Source organism: Orycteropus afer, unplaced genomic scaffold (genome assembly GCF_000298275.1).
Source record: "Orycteropus afer afer isolate SDZICR_OR568_19922 unplaced genomic scaffold, OryAfe1.0 scaffold00027, whole genome shotgun sequence".
Lineage (NCBI taxonomy): Eukaryota > Metazoa > Chordata > Mammalia > Tubulidentata > Orycteropodidae > Orycteropus > Orycteropus afer.
In genome coordinates this window covers 2,907,996-2,925,791 of record NW_006921614.1, presented here as the reverse complement: position 1 = coordinate 2,925,791, position 17,796 = coordinate 2,907,996, and the positions used below count along the sequence as shown (strand labels likewise).

At 42.0% G+C, this 17,796-nt stretch overlaps 2 protein-coding genes across 2 annotated transcripts in view; one reads left to right on the top strand and one right to left on the bottom strand.

The window, feature by feature from the left end:
* Window positions 1–3,582, top strand: part of BMP6 (bone morphogenetic protein 6) — a 270,968-nt gene extending 267,386 nt beyond the window's left edge. Inside the window, exons 6-8 of the mRNA XM_042783701.1 lie at window positions 2,378–2,454; window positions 3,226–3,336; window positions 3,433–3,582. Of these exons, the coding sequence (XP_042639635.1) occupies window positions 2,378–2,454; window positions 3,226–3,336; window positions 3,433–3,582 (338 nt within the window). The remainder of the gene's footprint in view (window positions 1–2,377; window positions 2,455–3,225; window positions 3,337–3,432) is intronic.
* Window positions 3,583–6,389: 2,807 nt separating this feature from the next.
* The window catches only part of TXNDC5 (thioredoxin domain containing 5), a 41,267-nt gene continuing 29,860 nt past the window's right edge, over window positions 6,390–17,796 (bottom strand). Inside the window, exons 6-10 of the mRNA XM_007935334.1 lie at window positions 17,313–17,399; window positions 16,307–16,450; window positions 10,432–10,514; window positions 8,715–8,844; window positions 6,390–6,512 (exon numbers count right to left, since the gene is read on the bottom strand). Of these exons, the coding sequence (XP_007933525.1) occupies window positions 6,390–6,512; window positions 8,715–8,844; window positions 10,432–10,514; window positions 16,307–16,450; window positions 17,313–17,399 (567 nt within the window). The remainder of the gene's footprint in view (window positions 6,513–8,714; window positions 8,845–10,431; window positions 10,515–16,306; window positions 16,451–17,312; window positions 17,400–17,796) is intronic.

Genomic DNA, 17,796 nt, shown 5'->3' with positions numbered 1-17,796 from the left:
TGTCCTGACTTTTGCTTTCTAACTCTCCTTTCATGATAGAGCGTTTCTTTGTGTAGCTCTTTCTTTTTCGTTGTAAGGTTATTTTCAGCAGGAGGTTTCTGTCTTGTTCTGTGGTTATTGTTTGTTTTTACTGAGAGTCCTTGTTGTGCTGAGTTGCAAAAATTTTCCCAATGTGGCTTTGCATTTGCTTCTTCCAGGAGACTTGCAGTTACAGCTTGGTGGTTCTATGAGGTGAGGTAGGCTGGTGAGAGGAATGAATACATTTAGAATCAGCAAACCACCTCAGAAAAGGGACCTATGTGTCCTCCATCTTAGCTGACTAGGCTGAACTGTACTGTTTTCCCATTCCCTTACAAAGCTGCTATGCTGTCTCCTGCCTCAAGGGCAGGAGGTCCTGGATCACAAGTAACGAAAACCTGATTCAAACAGGCTTTAAACAATGAGGTAATTTCTTGGCTCATGAGACTGAAAGGTACAGAGGTAACATGCACATGGCATCAAGGTTCTTGTGTCCACTGAAGTCCATTTTAGAACCTTTCTCCAAAGTGCTTTCCTCACCTTTCACTTCTCTCTCCTCTCTAGAACTCTCAAACATCCTACCAGGTTGACCCTTTAGAATCATAATTCTGAACGTGTCACGCTGGCTCAAAAACTTCTAAGGGCTTTCTTGTGGCCTTTCTAGAAAGTACAAATCATTTTGGTTGGCATCCTAGACCATTTATTTCTCCAACACTATCTCACCTTATTTGTTGTTGTTGTGGAATCTGCTCTGACTTGTGATGACCCAGCATTGCCAAGTTCTATACCATCTTCATGATTCTTGATGTACTTGAACCCATTGGTACAGCCACTGTACATTTTCAGTGCCATCTACCTACGGGACTCATCTTTCAGCACTATACCAGACAATATTCTATTGTGATCTGCAGGATTTTCATTGGCTAAATTTCTTAAGTAGGAGCTCTGGTAATGTAGTGCCTAAAGCATTTGACTGCTAACCAGAAGGCTGGCGGTTCAAACCCACCAGCCACTCCTCTAAAGGAAGGTTGGGCAATCAACTTCTGTAGTGATACCACATTGGAAACCCAAGGAGGAGTTGCTATGAGTCAGATCCGACTCAACAGCAGGCCCTTCTTCCTGGTCTGATTCCTCTATATATCCTCAATCCAGTCATTGAACTCATTCCAGGGCTACTCTCCTTTCCTCTGGTTCCCCCTGAACTCTCCCTTCTCTGAACCCTATATGGTCTTTTTCTAGGGCCCTTTCCCATAGCATTCATATTCTACTTTATATTTGGTTGTTTATATACATGAAAACATATACACCACCTTTTCAATTCTTTAAGTTCTTGAAGGATAGAGGCCATGTCTACCTTTGCCTCCTTATTTCCTGCGGCTCCTAGCAGAAGGCATGTCAGTCACATAATAGCTGCTCTGACTCACCTCAATGAATCTGGTCACAGTTATTAGTTAAGCTAGGCCAGCCACTCCTGTAGGATTTCTCGTGGTGCAGTGGTTAAAGCATTTGGCTGCTCACCAGAACGTTGGTGCTTCAAACCCACCAGGTGCTCCATGGGAGAAAGATGTGGCAGTCTGCTTCCATAAAGATTACAGCCTTAGAAACCCTATTGGGAAGTTCTGCTCTGTACTATATGGTTGATGAATAGGAAGCAACTCTATGGCAGTGGGTTTGGTTTGGTTTTTGGCCACTCCTTTATTGCATAGTGCAAATACAGAAGCTTCTACAGGGGAACTACTGGCTTAATAGTCATTGCTGTAAGGCAGGTCTAAAAGCTTAACATTGGGATGAGACTGGAGGATGAACAATGCTGTTGACCTTGGTTCCTGCTGCAGGTCTCCTTATCTCCCCGATTCCTTGCTCTCCTGGTTTCTCCTGCTTCCATCATGCTTTCTTCAGCATACTGTCTTTGCCCAGCAGCTCTCTTCAAAGCACCTGTGCACTGTCCCTGATTGAGATTTACCCAATTTTGGTACAGTGGTCTATTGAATGTGAAACGTTTTCCAAATCAAGAGCCTTGGGGTTCTGGGTGTCCTGACACTCCTCACCACACACACACACACGTACACACAGGCCCACAGCACTGTCACTCAACAGGGCTCATAATAAAGGACTCTATTCAAGTCAGCACTTAGGTAGTATGCACCAGTGGTGAGCCTACATGGACCAGAGGGGGCATATAGCATGCATTTATCAGTGACTTAAGCTGTTTGGTGAGTAAATGTGGGTCTTGCAGGTGACTTGTTCAGTGTTCTCCCCAGACTCAGTACAATGCCTGTCACACAGCAAACATACCATGTCAACTTTTAAATGAAAGAATGAATGGATGAGTTAATGGATCCATCTTTTGCTCTAACAGATTACAACAGCAGTGAATTAAAAACAGCCTGCAGAAAGCATGAGCTCTACGTAAGCTTCCAAGACCTAGGATGGCAGGTGAGTCTCTTCTCATCTAAGGATGGTAGCTACCATAGAAGACTGAAAGCTTGAGGGCTGACAAGTCCTTACATGAAGGTACTTGTGAGCCCTTATAGATGCTTGGGCCCCAGGAGTTAAACTAAGTAAGTCACCCCACCTGTGCACCCAAACACCCCTTTCCAGGGCATCCCAACTCTGCTATGATCCTTCCACATCAACAGCCAGAGTTTACCATATTCTTCCCTTATTAGTTAAAAGTCTGCATGGTATATATTTGGGCCTTTTACATATTTAAATTGTTTCTTGAGATAAGGTTGGAGAAATCTGATCTCATGGCTCACTTCTCCAATGGCTAAAAATCAAGCCACCCAAAGTATCCAGAAAAGCACAAATATCTTGCCCAAAATATTACTGCCACCACTAGTCTATAAGGAAAGAAGCCAATTTAATTACAGGTGATGAGCGACAGAACACACAGCTTCAATATGCAGGTGGCATCGTGATGGCAGGAGTACTGTGGTCTTCTGGATGTGCCTTTGGGTTCAAGTATAAGATGACCACCTACATGCTTTCAGGCACACGGCATGTAGCAGCTGGAGGTAGGGTGGGCATGTGGAAACAGTCAGGGCTTAAGTCAGACTAGGTTCAAACCTGTTTTGACACTTCAGTGTGACCTTGGACAAAAACATAACCACCTCCCCACATCTGTTTCCTTATCTGTTCAATGCAGAAGAGATAATGTAATGCATGCATGTTTTCTGTTGTTTGCTTCTTTTTGCTTTAATGAAGGACTGGATAATCGCACCCAAGGGCTATGCTGCCAATTACTGTGATGGAGAATGTTCCTTCCCCCTCAATGCACACATGAACGCAACGAATCATGCCATCGTGCAGACCCTGGTGAGCTCGTGGAGATTCTGAACTTTGTGAGTAGAAGTCAGCCAAGACCACACGGAGCTTATAGTGGTATCTTTTCTCTCTTCTGTTTTGGAACAGGTCCACCTTATGAATCCTGAGTATGTCCCCAAACCGTGCTGCGCACCAACTAAACTAAATGCCATCTCGGTTCTCTACTTTGATGACAACTCCAATGTCATTCTGAAAAAATACAGGAACATGGTTGTAAGAGCTTGTGGATGCCACTGACTTGAAGTTAGTTACTAGGGACACACAAATTCTGCCTAGGATCCCTGGATTATATCGGCCTTAAAAACATACAGGAGTATAAAACACACACACACACAGAAGTGTGGTGAAAAAGGAATGAGACTTTGAATCACTCACCTGCCAGTGCCTTACTGCCCAAGAAAGACTTTCAAGGATTTTGCTAATAATTCGCTTACTTGGTAAATAACAGAACTAGTTGGTTTATAGGAAACTGAGTATGTCGGTCAACTTCAGTAGCATAACTTTGAAGGGTTCTCCCAAGAAAAGCCCACCAAAATTAGTTTTATCTTTAGATCAAGCTATTTGTGGTATTAGTGAGTAAATAGGGAAAATAATCTTAAAGGAGTAAAACTAGTCTGAATGCATCAGTCATTTCAGTAGTGTCTGCCAAAGGAAGATTTTACAGATAACAGAAATTTGGGAAATGCCTCTATCCATAGCTTTTATTTCCAGGAAGGCCAATTTCACAGAAGGTCAATAGTTTGGGCTGTAACCTGGGCCATTTGGAAGTGCCTTTTGTCTCAGAGGCCTGCCACTATGTGTTTGTGCTGGAGCTTGGTTGGGGTGAAAATACACTTATTTCACTCAAAACTGACAATGTCATCTGTGCACCCCGATCCTCCTATATGCTGTACCTTTTGCCATATTATAAAGTACCAAGAGCAGACCAATCATGCTTTGACGTGAGCAGCGTTCTTAAACATCTTCGTTTTAGCTATGTGACGTGTGAAAGCAGTGCTGCACCTCTTTTTTATTGGATGGCTCTCTGAAAAGCACAATGACTTCTGGAACACTGGCTTGAACGTCTCATCTATTTTAGTAAAATGGTTCTTTGCCATATATACATAGTATACTATACAGCATACTATGTCCTGGGATTAGAACCAATAAAGGACATAAAGTGAGGAAGGGGCAACCAACCATCCTTTAAGAACAAGTTTGGGTGAGTGTGTTGTTTATGAACCAAAAGCACAATTTTCACCTGTAGAAAGAAAGGCTCAGAGTAAATCTTAGAATATTTTTTAAATATCTTTTTCACAATCATGTAGTAGGAAATCAATTTCATACTAAACTGATTAAATAATACATTTATAATCTTTAACTGTTTGCACTTACAGCTTTTTTTGTAAATATAAACTATAATTTATTGTCTATTTTATATCTGTGTTGCTGTAACATTTAAGGAAAGACTAGACTTTTTAAAAAAAGAGTTTATTTAGATAGAAAGTATCATTGTGTAAACAAATTGTACCATTTTGATTTTCCCTTAATACAAGACTCATGATGGCAAGCTGAAGTCACTCATGAGGACTGTGCGCTTCCCTAAAGTTGGAGTTTTTAAAGAACATCCATGAACTATACGTGATTAATAAAGATTTCCTGTAAGGCAGAGGCTAGTAGAGATGTTGTTCTGTGATCTTCTGCCTTCCAGTATAAAGTAGTCCTTTTTCTGAGAGTCTCACCACCAGTTACTTTGGGCCAAATGACAACATCACCCTGTGTGTGTAGGTGGGATGAAGGGTGTCAGACACAAGGTGGTTATCTTAGGAAGTAACTTGATGGTAAAGAACACACTTGTATCTCCTAAGGGATCTGAGGCCTACAATAGGTTACTTCCAAGGGTGACATTAGAAATGTAATAACCTGTACAGCACAGGCTGAAAGGGCATTAAAAAGGACTGGAAGACAGCCCTGCCTCATTCAGTCTTTGGTCTTGAGGTCAAAGTAATTCCCACTCTTGATACATAAAAGGTCAACCTCCTCAAAGGCAGACAACATATAGCAAGCCCCTAAAAGGGCTGCTTGTGCTTTAAGAACAAAATCTGAAACTGCTTCCAGTTAGGACCCTCTGAAGGGCCATAAGGTCTCCCTGGTCCCTGGACACTCAGACCAAGGAAGAGTCCTTATGTTCCCAATACCCAACGTGACAGATACAACCAGCATCTTTCTTATGAGTTAACAGAATCGTCAGGACAAACCTTGTGGAATGTCCCATGTCCACATTTTCTGTGGGAGACTATTCATTTTAAAGTCTACCTGGACTCTGGCTTATTGTTAACATAAAGAACTAAAGAAATCTTCCAGCCATAAGAAACAAACAACAGTATCCCTTGATCAATTATAACTGATCTGACAAATAGACACACACATGAAATTATGGCATCAGCATTTAACTTACTCAGGCACATGTCAGAAATACTGCTGCTGTCATGTGGCTGACCTCTCCTGAGAAGAACGTCAGTAACAGAAGCAGAAATTCCAGCAGTGGTGGTAAAGGTATCTTCTAGAGGTGTGGGTTTTTTGTTTCCCAATCTGTTCCAAGTTACTGATTAACAAGCCAGTTAAGACCTTCAGGTCAGAAGAACATCAATACTGTCACAGGCATCCTTCTAGTGCTCATGCGCAGTTCAAAACTATGCTTGTCATGATGCTTTCACCAAAATCACTCCAAAGCCAAAAACAGTCTACCAATTTGATTTTCCTCAACTCTATTTTAGGCTCAAAGGAAACCATTTAAATTTCATCAAGAGAAGGTCAAAGGGGATGTATTGCCGCTGAAAGTATTTAGTTTGCACAGTGACCATGGGTTACACATTTACTTAGAGAAACTTAAAGAATCCTTATGGTTGTTGGCTTAAAAACACACACACAAAGAAGATACCACAAATTTAGTACATTCAGCTTTCTGAAGAACCACCATTTGCAACTCAGCAACATCAGTACGATTTAAGTCCTATGCACTGGGTAGAGGTGGCTAGGTGGCAGAGGCGACTTTCACTGGGTTCTTACAGTTCATCTTTTGCCTGACGCAGGACAAAATGGTGCAATGACTCAAGGTCCCTACCGCCATTGTGTTCACTGACTTTCTTTCCTGCTCGGAAAAGCAGCAACGTGGGATAGCCTCGTACCTTCAAAAAAAAAAAGTGTGAAAATATACACAAATTGCTTCTTAAATGAATCCAGATAACCTCCTACAGCTGTAACTGGGAAATTCTATGACCAAATTTTAAAGATGTATTAAAAAAAAAAAAAAAAAAAGAGGACTAAACACATTAACAATCAAAGCCTTTGGACTCTGTGTTCACTTTTGCATCCAAAGCTACACTGAAGAGTAGTGTCAGAGGAATCACTTTATCCCAAGGCAGTGGTTCTCAATCTGAAAAGTACCCACTAAAACCTGAGAACTTGTTAAAATACCAATTCTGATTCAGCAGGTCAGAGCAGGCCTGAGATTCTGCATTTTGGATAAGTTTCTGGGAGGTGCCCATTATGGTCAGTGGGCCACACAGCGAGCAGCAGCAAGATTCTTAAGGATGCACACTTTTTAGCTGTATTCTACCTCTCTCTTTGGGTATCTTAAGAATGTGAAGGCATAAATAACTCCTGGTGTCTACTAATGAAGAAGTCTTGGTGGTGCAATGGTTAAGTGCTCAGCTGCTGCTAATTGAAGGGGTGGTTGGAATTCATGGGAGAAAAGACCTGGCAATCTGCTTTCACAAAGATTACAGCCTTGGAAACCCTATGGGGCAGTTCTATTCTATCCTATATGGTCACTATGAGTAGGATTCAACTTGATGACAACAAATTTGTTTTTTGGTCTATTAATGATAACTAATGATAAAACTATACCTTTCAGTATGGGTTACACCTCAATATACAGAAAACAAAGATGCTCACAACCAGACCAAAAAGCATCATCATGATAAACTTAGAACACTGAAGTTGTCAAGGGTTCCATTTTACTTGGATCCACAATGACTTCCCATGGAAGCAGCAGTCAAGAAATCAAATGATGTATTGCATTTGTGGCAAAAGACCTCTTCAAAGTGTTAAAAAGAAAGATGTCACTTTGAGGACTAAGGTGTACCTCACCCAAGCCATGATATTTTCAGTCACTTCATATGCATGTAAAAGCTGAACAATGAATAAGGGAAGACTGAAGAATTGATGCTTCTGAATTATGGTGTTGGCGAAGAACACCGAATATTAACATGGACTCCAAGGAACAAACAAATTTGTCTTAAAAGAAGTACAGCCAGAGTACTCCTTAGAAATGAGGCTGGTGAGATTTCATGACATGTTATCAGGAGGGACAAATCAAGGACATTATGCTTGGTAAAGAGTCATCGAGGAAGAGAAAGACCCTCAGTGAGAATGGATTGACACAGTGGCTGCAACACATCGCAGCAACTGTGAGGATAGTGCAGGAACAGGAAGTGTTTCATTCTGTTGTAAACTACCAATCTGTAGTAAACAAGGTTACTATGAGTTGGAACAGACTCAACAGCACCTGACAACAACAAAGATAAGTAAACTATGTTTGTGCTCCATTTATTCTTAATCTAAGGAGGTAGTATACTTTAACCAATCAGTTGCCACTGAGTATACCTGAAACTCCTCCTTTCTCTGCCACTCTTGAATTTACACAGTGCATTGGTACCAACTCATAAAAACTAAACAAAACAAAACCAATTGCCATCAACTCAATTCTAACTCACAGGGACTCAGTATATGTCAGAGTGGAACTGAGTGCCATGGGATTTTCAATGGTTATGACTTTTTGGAAATAGATCACTAAGGCTCTCTTCTGAGGTACCCCTGGGTAGATGTAAACCAAGCATGAGTAGTTGAACACTCAACAATTTGTATCACCTGGCCCCACAAGTATTTAAGACAATAACACAAAAAGAAATTAAATTCTTCTAGGCTGCATTACATGCTCACAGGCTGTGCTGACAGCCCTGAGTAAAGGCAGCCCAAGCACAAGCCTAGTTTGCAGGCAAGGCTCCCCCAGAAGGAGGCTTATGTTCTAATATGTCCTTCACTTAGCTACTGTCGAGCCTCATACCCAAAAGGCAAGGCCTAAGTAAACTCCATTGAAAAACATGCGCTAATTAATAACAGAGAAAAATAAAGCCTTTCCCTTGGGAGAACATCTTTTGCCTCTCCAAAAAACAAAAATCTCAAGAGGAAACATAAAATATTTTGTTGAAAGAATGAAGGCAGTGTGAATGATCATGGGTTGAGTTCACAACACCAAATTACAGTGCCACTTGGCACCTGCTAACGACATTTAGTCACCCTAAATGTGTTCGTCTGTGTATACCTACCGAGTATTTGCTGCAAATATTCCGCTCAGCAGTACAGTCCACTTCAGCTATCTTGACTGCTGCCAAACCAGGGAATTCCTTTTTAGAGAGTTCCTGCCAAGTAGGAGCCAGATTCTTACAGTGACCACACCTAGGAACACAATAATGTCAGTTCTGTTGCTGTCTTAGGTCAAGCTCCTTCACCGGCCAAGCCAAGCCTTGTTTCTTTAGTACAAGACAGTTAACAATTGCCTGGAAGTTTAAAAAACATGGAATTCTTCCAGTGGGCACACACTAACTTTTCTTCCCCCTCCTCTTTCTCTTCCTATCCCAAATAAGGAATCCAGAAGTAGACTTTTGGTTCACCTGCAGAAGCAAGCTGATCTATAAACAAGTATAAATTCTCGAGACCATTTCCCTGGCATGGTAAACTACACTCAGTAGTTTATGAACACATATGAACAGAAGGAAATGAGCAGGACCCAAAATATACTCCATACATTTTTAAAAAATCACTTGAATTCCAGAATACTTTCAACTTGACTGCTTATGGTCTCAAAATTGCAAAACAACTTCAAAACTTCTTTTAAGCTTCAGTGATTTGGTGTGAGCTTTGTAGCCACTTACTAAGTTTTGTTTAAACCCTCCCTACTACCCATTTTATTTCCTTTCCTTTTCTGACCCTCTCCCCATTATATGAACTGCTCCCCTTCAAATAGTGCTCCTTTACACCTGAGCTATACAGCTTTAGTTTTCTGAAAAGTGGAAAATATTCAACTTAAGGCATTTACTAATATTTCAACTCTTTAACACTAAAAACTGCACAAGTCATAGAAGTCATGGGCTTATTAACTTTCTCTCTCTGCTGTTACAGTTTCTCATGAATGCCTGTAACCAAGTGAAGAGCAAAAATGACACCTATTGACCTTTTTATGTTTATCTAAAAACTCCAAAACGCTCCTAAATACCCTGCTTTTCCAAATGGACAGTTGTATTTGTGAAGCCAGTACTGTTCCTGTTTTACAGCTGAGAAAGCAGGTTCAAAGGAATCAAAGGCCACCCAAAGTTATTGTTAGTTAACGATGAGTCTTAGGACCCATCTTCAGCTCTGTAGTTCCAATCCCACCATCTACCCACTCTGCAGGTTGTTTTGGTATCTAGCTACCAGCAGCCATTTTATGCTCTGGACCCCAAGGACTATGTAGCAGGAGGTCCAAGTCTTTGAACAACAAACTGAGTATTCAAGTCTTTGAGCAACATATTGGAAGCAGAGCTGTACTGGGTTTCCGTACCACGTGATTTAAAAGACCGAGAAGCAAAGCTCTATCATCATGTTCACTCTTTAACCAAAAAAATTATCTATTTAGAAAAGTACACAGATACCACCAAACTTGATGTTTTGTATGGCCAGCATTAATTCTTTTCCTCCATATTTATGTCTTCTCCAAAGAGCATTGAACTTTAACATAAGTGACTCTCATTCTCTATTAATTATCTGAATGCCACTGCTCTTTAACATATCTGAAGACACGAGCAGAATAACAGCACTTCCTTACATCCAACAATGTGACCTCCTCAACACACGGGTAGGCAAGTCCCCCTCTCTTCACCCTTCTTCCCACTGATGTGAAGTAACAGATGCCCAACATTGCTTCTGAAGGGTTGGTTAACAAGTTGAAAACAATCAGGAGACTTAAGTACAGAAGGAGAAGATCGTTTCTAATGAACAGCCACTTACCATGGAGCATAGAACTTGATGAAGGTGATTCCCTCTGCAATGGTGTCATCAAAGTTACTTTCAGTGAGTACCAACACAGTGCCCTTTGGAGAAGGGAGAAAGGAAAGAGTTCAGACATACCAGTCACAGAACAGTCCATGCTTTGGGATGGCAGAAATGTACATCAATAATTTAAAAACAGCATTGTCGTGAATTTACCAAGGTCCCACAAAAATGCCTGTACAACTAATCTTTCACAAGCTATACAAAAAGCAGGGTCGTGGCTGCTGAAGGGCAGAAAGTTCCTCGTAGAAACCATGTCATCTGAGCCAATGGGCACTGCAGTGATGAACTCAAACATGCTGGCAATTGTGAGGATGACATAAGACCAGGCAGTGTTTTTTTCTGTTGTACATGGGGTCATCATGAGATGGAGACAATTAGATGGCAGCCAACAACAGCAGTTATAAGAGCACAGGCCAGGATAGGTATTTTACACATAGCAGGCTTCATTTTTAAACTCTCAAAGAAAATGTGAAAAGTGTTAACCTCCCAAGAACTGCTATGATAAGGTGCACAGGACTTTGCACAACTCCTAAAACTTATTACCCTCAAGGGGCGCAGGTCTGATCTCCCATGAGAAGTGTTTTCACAAATATGTATTATTTTAAGCTCTGGTGGGAAGACTTATGGGAGAGGTGCCAAAAGGTAGTGTGCTTTTACAGTGAGTGGCTCTATCTTGACTGTTACTGGAAGAATTAGGTCTACGTGCAGGCTCAACTGCTAACCAAAAGACTGGAGGTTCCAGTCCACCCAGAGGCACTGTGAAAGAAAGTCCTGATGATCCACTTCTGAACAAAATGAACCCTTCACAACCCTATGGAATGCAGATCTACTCTGACACACTGGGTTACCAGGAGTCAGAGTCAACTTGCCAGCAATGATACTGGTATTTCTCCAAAGTAAATCTGTGATTCTCTCATGAGAGTAAGAATACAGGTGACTGAGCATGTGGCTGACTGTTCTCAGGTTGCTTCACTTGAGTAGGGTACCCGCTAACATATGTGAGAGGTGGGAAGGAAGTCCTGCTAGGCAGGCCATTGTGGAACACTGCCATCTTTCTTAACATCCAGAAATATTATGCCTCACACACTGAAAGACCCACTTAATGGTGGAAAACTTTATTATAAATAGAAGTAGCTCTAGGTTTGATGAAAACATTCATAGCATATAATTACACTTAATTTGGGATGACCTTTTATAACCACCATGACACATACACTCCTCAACATACATGGTCATAACTACAAAGTCATGTGTTTACTTCATAAACCAAAGCTTTGGCTTTTTTAACTAACAGCCAGGCCATCCCCAGCCTACAAGCACCCAGCTGAGGAATGGGCCATGGGGGTGAGGAAGCCTGGTCCTGTTCTTACCCAAGGAGGAAGGGGTAGGTGGCTCCATGGATTTTTCCAATTCCAAACACATCCCTGGGAGAGATGGCCCCAGGAAGTCTCATTCACTTGTATAAATGTCGAGGGCTTAAGAGTTCCTGGAGAGGTGTTCACAACACACCTGGCACCCCACACCCACCCTAGGGAACAAAGGCATACTGCCCCTTCCTCTGCCCAAATGTCCCCGTGCCCCAAGTAAGAGCTTGGCCTGCTCTGAAGTATACTGTGTGAACTGAAGTAGCGTAAACACAATTTAAGTGTTCTGCTTTGGAAGTATGTTGATCAACAGGACTTAATGGGTATTAGGCAGGAAATCCAGGCACTGTTTTCCTGGGAAAACACCTTGTAATTCCCTGCAAATAATCTCCATGGTAGTTAAAGCACTTAGATACTAATCGAAAGTTCAATCCCATCAGTCACACTGTGGGAAAAGATGAGGCAGTTCTACTCTATTGCATAGGGTTGCCATGAGTCAGAATCGACTCCACGGCAGTGGGTTTGGTTTTTGTTTTCAAATAATCTCATTCTCACCCACAGCTTCAGCATCAGCTTCTCCTAAAGTGCAGGAGACATGAACTCAATCATCCAGCCTGAGCTCTATAACTATACATTTAACTTTACATTAGACAGACAAACAAACAAACCAAAACCCAGAGCTATCAAGTTGATTCCAACTAATGGTGACCCCACATGTTAACAGAGAACTGACCTCCACAGAGTTTTCTTGGTTTGTAATCTTTATAGAAGCAGTTTGCAAGAACTTTCTTCCATAGAACCACTGAGTGGGTTAGCTCAAAAACCTTTATATTAGCCCCAAAACCCACTGCCACTGAGTCAATTCTGACTCATAGTGACTCCCACTGGGTTTTTAAGTCCGTATATCTTTACGGAAATAGACTGCCTCATCTTCCTCCTGTGGAACAGCTGATGAGTATGAACCACCAATGTTCTGGTTAGCACCCAAATGCCTTACCAACTACACCAGCAGCCAACTGCAAACCATTTGTACCAACCAGGCTTCGTTGCCATGTCCTAAATATCTTCCCCACACCCCTGAGGATCAGCATCTTGAAAACAGCTCATATGCTGTCCCCCTGGCCTTTCCCTCTGGTAGTCCCTCCACCTGTCCCACTCCTTCCCCTCTCACCCTTCAACAGCTGCATTCTCAAGTCAGATCCAACTCATAGCAACCCCTCCTTGGGTTTCCAAGGTGACATCACTATGGAAGTAGATTACCCAACCTTCCTTCTGAGGAGTGTCTGGTGGGTTTGAACCACCAGCCTTCTGGTTAGCAGTCAAATGTTTTAGGCACTACACCACCAGAGCTCCTGAAATATCTTCCCCACAGCCCTGAGAACCAGCATCTTGAAAGCAGCTCATCATACCTTCCCCCTGGCCCTTCCCTCGGGTAGTCCCTCCATCCCTCTCACTCCTTCACCTCCCACCCTTCAACAGCTGCACTCAGGAGTCCTAGATCCCTTACACCTGCTTTTTCTTCTCTCCACCTCATTGTCACTGCTTGGCTTCACTGTCTTTCTTGGCCTCATACAACAGTTTTATATCTCTATCACATATGTAGTTGCCAGTCATCTTTCTAAAATTCAAATCTGCTTGAAACCCTTCAATGGTTCCATATAGACACAGAATAAAGTACAGAATCCTTAGGCAGCCAACAAAGGCCCCTAGGATCCAGCTGTTACCAGCAACTCTCCTGGCTCCCAACGTTGCACTGTGTCCTCCTTTGCATGCTGTTCCCCAGTCCCCACCTACAGGCCTGACCTAAATATGCTGGCTGTTTCCCATGCAGCCCCTCCACTTGGCAAGCCTTCCTTGCCTACCTACCCAGCAATCACTGCATCATCTGGCAGCTCCTCAGTGACACTTGCTGCCTATCTGCTCCCACTTCTCTCAATCAATCATGAAGGGCCCTGCATGTACTTTTATCATAGCCCTGGGAACACATGCAGTATGTGTTTGTATCTATCTCCCCAACTTGTCAGGCAAGAAAATGGTTTTCCTTCCTGATAACCAACTACAGTGCCTGAAACATAATGTGTGCTTGGCAATGCAAAATGAATGAATCTAAAACCTTTGCAATGTCTGAATGAATAACTCTAACCTCCAATATGGTGAGGATTGCCAAATAAATCAAAAAGTCTACAATGGGTTGCTTTCAACACCATTGCAACAAACCCTCTCTGCTGCAGCTCTTTCAGGAGCCATGTTGTTGTTGTTAGGTTCTGTCAAATAGGTTCCAACTCACAGTAACCCTGTGTACAAGAGAACGGTCTTATGTCATCCTCACAATCCTTGCTATGCTTGAGCCCATCATTGCACCACTGTGTGGGTCCATCTTACTGTGAATCCAAGTAAAATGAAATCCCTGACACCTTCAATCTTTTCTCCATTTATCATGATGTTGCTTATTGACCTGGTCATCACATCTCACCTCTAAGGAGCATTCCAGCTGTACTTCTTTCAAGACAGACTTGTTCATTCTTTTGGCAGTCCGTGATATTTTCAATATTCTTCACCAACACCACAATTCAAATGCATCAATTCTTCTTCAGTTTTTCCTTATTCGTTGTCCAGGTTTCACATGTACATGGCTTGGGTCAGGTACACCTTAGTCTTTAATGTGACATCTTTGCTCTTTCACACATTAAAGAGATCTTTTGCAGCATATTTGCCTAGTGCAATACATCCTCTGATTTCCTGACTGCTGCTTTCCATGGATGCTGATTGTGGTCATTGTTGTTAGGTGCCGTCAAGTAGGCTCCAACTCATAAAGACCCTGTGTACAACACAACGAAATACTGCCTGGTCCTGTGCCATCCTCACAATCTGTGCTATGCTTGAGCCCACCATTGCAGTCCCTGTGTCAATCCATTTTGTTGACTGTGACTCCAAGTAAAATAAACCCTTTGACAACTTCAATCTTTTTTCCATTTATCATAATACTGCTATTGGTCCCATTGTGAAGATTATAGTTTTCTTTATGGTGAGGTGCAATCCATATCGAAGCCTGGTCTTTGATCTTCATCAGTTAGTGCTTCAAGTGATCTTCACTTTCAAGCAAGCATGATTGTGTCAGCTGCATATCACAAGTAGTTAATGAGTCTTCCCCCAATCCTGATCCCATGTTCTTCCTCATATAGTTGAGTTTCTCAGATTATTTGTTCAGCACATAGACCGAAAAAGTACATGAAAGGATACAACCCTGACTCACACATTTCCTAATTTTGTTCCAACTGCCTCTTGGTCTATGTACAGTTACCCTATGAGCACAATTAAGTGTTCTGGAATTTTCATTCTTCACAGTGTTATCCATAATTTGTTATGAACCACACAGTTGAATGCTTTTGCTTAGTCAATAAAACACAAGTAAACAACTTTCTGCTATTCTTTGCTTTTAGCCAAGATCCATCTGACATCAGCAGAGATATCCCTCATTCCTTGCCCTTTTCTGAATCCAGCTTGAATTTCTGGCTGTTCCCTGTCAATATACTGTTGCAACCATTATTGAATTATCTTCAGCAAAATTTTGTGTGTGATGTTAATGATAATTGTTCAATAATTTCTACATTCTGTTGGATCACCTTTCTTTGGAATAGGCACAAATATGGATCTCTTCCAATCAGTTAGCCAGGTAGCTGTCTTCCAAATTTCTTGGCAGAAACGAGCAAGTATCTCCAGAGCTACATCTGTTTGTTGAAACATCTCAATGGGTATTCTGTCAATTCCTGTAGCCTTATTTTTTGCCAATACCATCAGTGCAACTTGTACTTCTTCAATACCATTTGTTCTTGACCATATGTTGCCTCCTGAAATGGTTGAACATTGACCAGGGGTATACCACAGTGTTAAAGTAAAATGTCAAAACAGGTTATGGCAGCAGCCATGATTTCATAGCAAATGCCGTCAAACACAGTCATTCCCCCAAATTAATGAAACTGAAAAGGAGAATTTTCTAGAGATTTGGACACCAAATACTGCTTCAGGATTTACCTCATACCTATTTCAGGGTTTTAAAAGAGAAGCTTTTATTTACACTTACGCTTACAGGCATGTAAAATTAAAGAAAATATTTTGTGTTAACACATGTGATGTAGCCAATCCTCAGAACTAGTCTTTAAAAATCAGTGGCCACTGAGTTGACTCTGACTCAAGGTGACAGAGTAGAACTGCTCCATGGTTTTCAATGGCTGATTTTTTGAAAGTAGATCATCAGGCCTTTCTTCCAAGGCACCTCTGATGGACTCAAATCTCTATCCCTTTGGTTAGCAGCCAAATGCATTGACCATATGCACCACCCAGAGACTCCTGAATTATTCTTTACTGTCCCCAAACTGTGATTCTGTCCAAAGCGTATGAGGAGAGTGCATTCAAGGGCAGGGGGTGGGGTGGACCATTTCTACAGTCCCGTCTTTGATGGCACTCACCTCATCTGCAGCAGGCTCTGCAGCCAGTTTTGGGGCCTCAGAAGGCTCAGTGGTCTCTGTAGCCTCTGTCTCTGGACTCTGCAGCTGTGACTCCACGTACTCTCTCAGCGACTCCAAGTCCCTCTTTCCTTTGTACTGATCAATCTGTCAGAGACCCCACAAAAACATCCTGCTGATTAGTACACTGAAGTGCTCTAAATCAGTTAAAGTTATACCTTTCCCCCATCCCCCACACCCACTGAAGACTCCCATGAGATGTCTTAGCCACTGTCACTCACGCCGTACAATGTTTGCATGCCCAAGCTTAAATAAAAACAAACAAAAAATAGCCTCACTGCTATCCAGTCAATTTTGATTCCTAGTGACCCTATAAGGACAGAGAAGAACTTGTCCTATAGGGTTTCCAAGGCGGTAATCTTTACGGAAGCAGAATGCCACATCCTATTCCATAGACCAGCTTGTAGGTTCAAACTGCCTGACCCTTCAGTTGGCAGCCAAGCACTTAACCACTGTGCCACCAGGACTCCTCCAAATTTAAATAATATAGCATAAATTATGCACCAAATGCTTTGGCATCAGTAATGCCATTCTGTGGTCAGGAGTCAGTAAAGTGCAGGGTTAACAGCTTCCAGGGAGCTTCAAGACCCTGCTATACCCTAAAAGAATACAACATCAGCTGGGACATGATGAAGCCTGAGAGAAGTAGGCAGTAACTGCACCATGACCAAGAGGCCTGGAAGATGTGTGTTCATGGTCAGGGCACAGTCACACTATGACTGGAGAGTCTGGTTAATCTAGCAATAACCCAACCTAATAAGTCTTAAAATAGCATAATATCTGGCATCTTTGAGTTCTCAGCTACCCAAATCTCTTCAATTAAAAGGAAGATATTGCCAAGCTACTGCCTAACCAACAATCCTAACAATTTGCTTCAAACACTCAACAACTTGTACCATTTTGGTTAAGAGTATGATAATTGTCCCAGCATCAAGAACTGAAGCCTCACCTTCTTGCCGTCTCGGAACCAGAGGAGAGTTGGGTAGCCACGGACTTGGTTTCCAGAGCAGAGTTCATAGTGCTGTGTACAGTCGACCTAAAAATAAACATGAAGTTCACAGTCACTTTCTTCACATGCCTTCTTGCTAAACTGACTGTTGGACACATGATACTTAAAATAAATAATTTTTTTAAAAAACTTCAGATTCTGTAGAATTTCTGCCAGCAAGTTGCAGTTTTTGGATACTTTTCCTAAAGGTTACCTCAGAATACACCTTAGCCAAAGGACCCAGATAATGAAATTTAACTTAGACACATGACTTATTTTAGCTTAGTTGAAAATGCTCTCGAGGAGATCCGGCAAGAGGGTGGACTAGGCAGAAAGACTGCACAGACCCTCTTCAACAAAGAAAAGGGAAACCAATTAACACAGACACAGAATTCTGGACCCCTGAGCCTTGAAGGGAAGGATATAGAAGTGGACTAAACCCCAA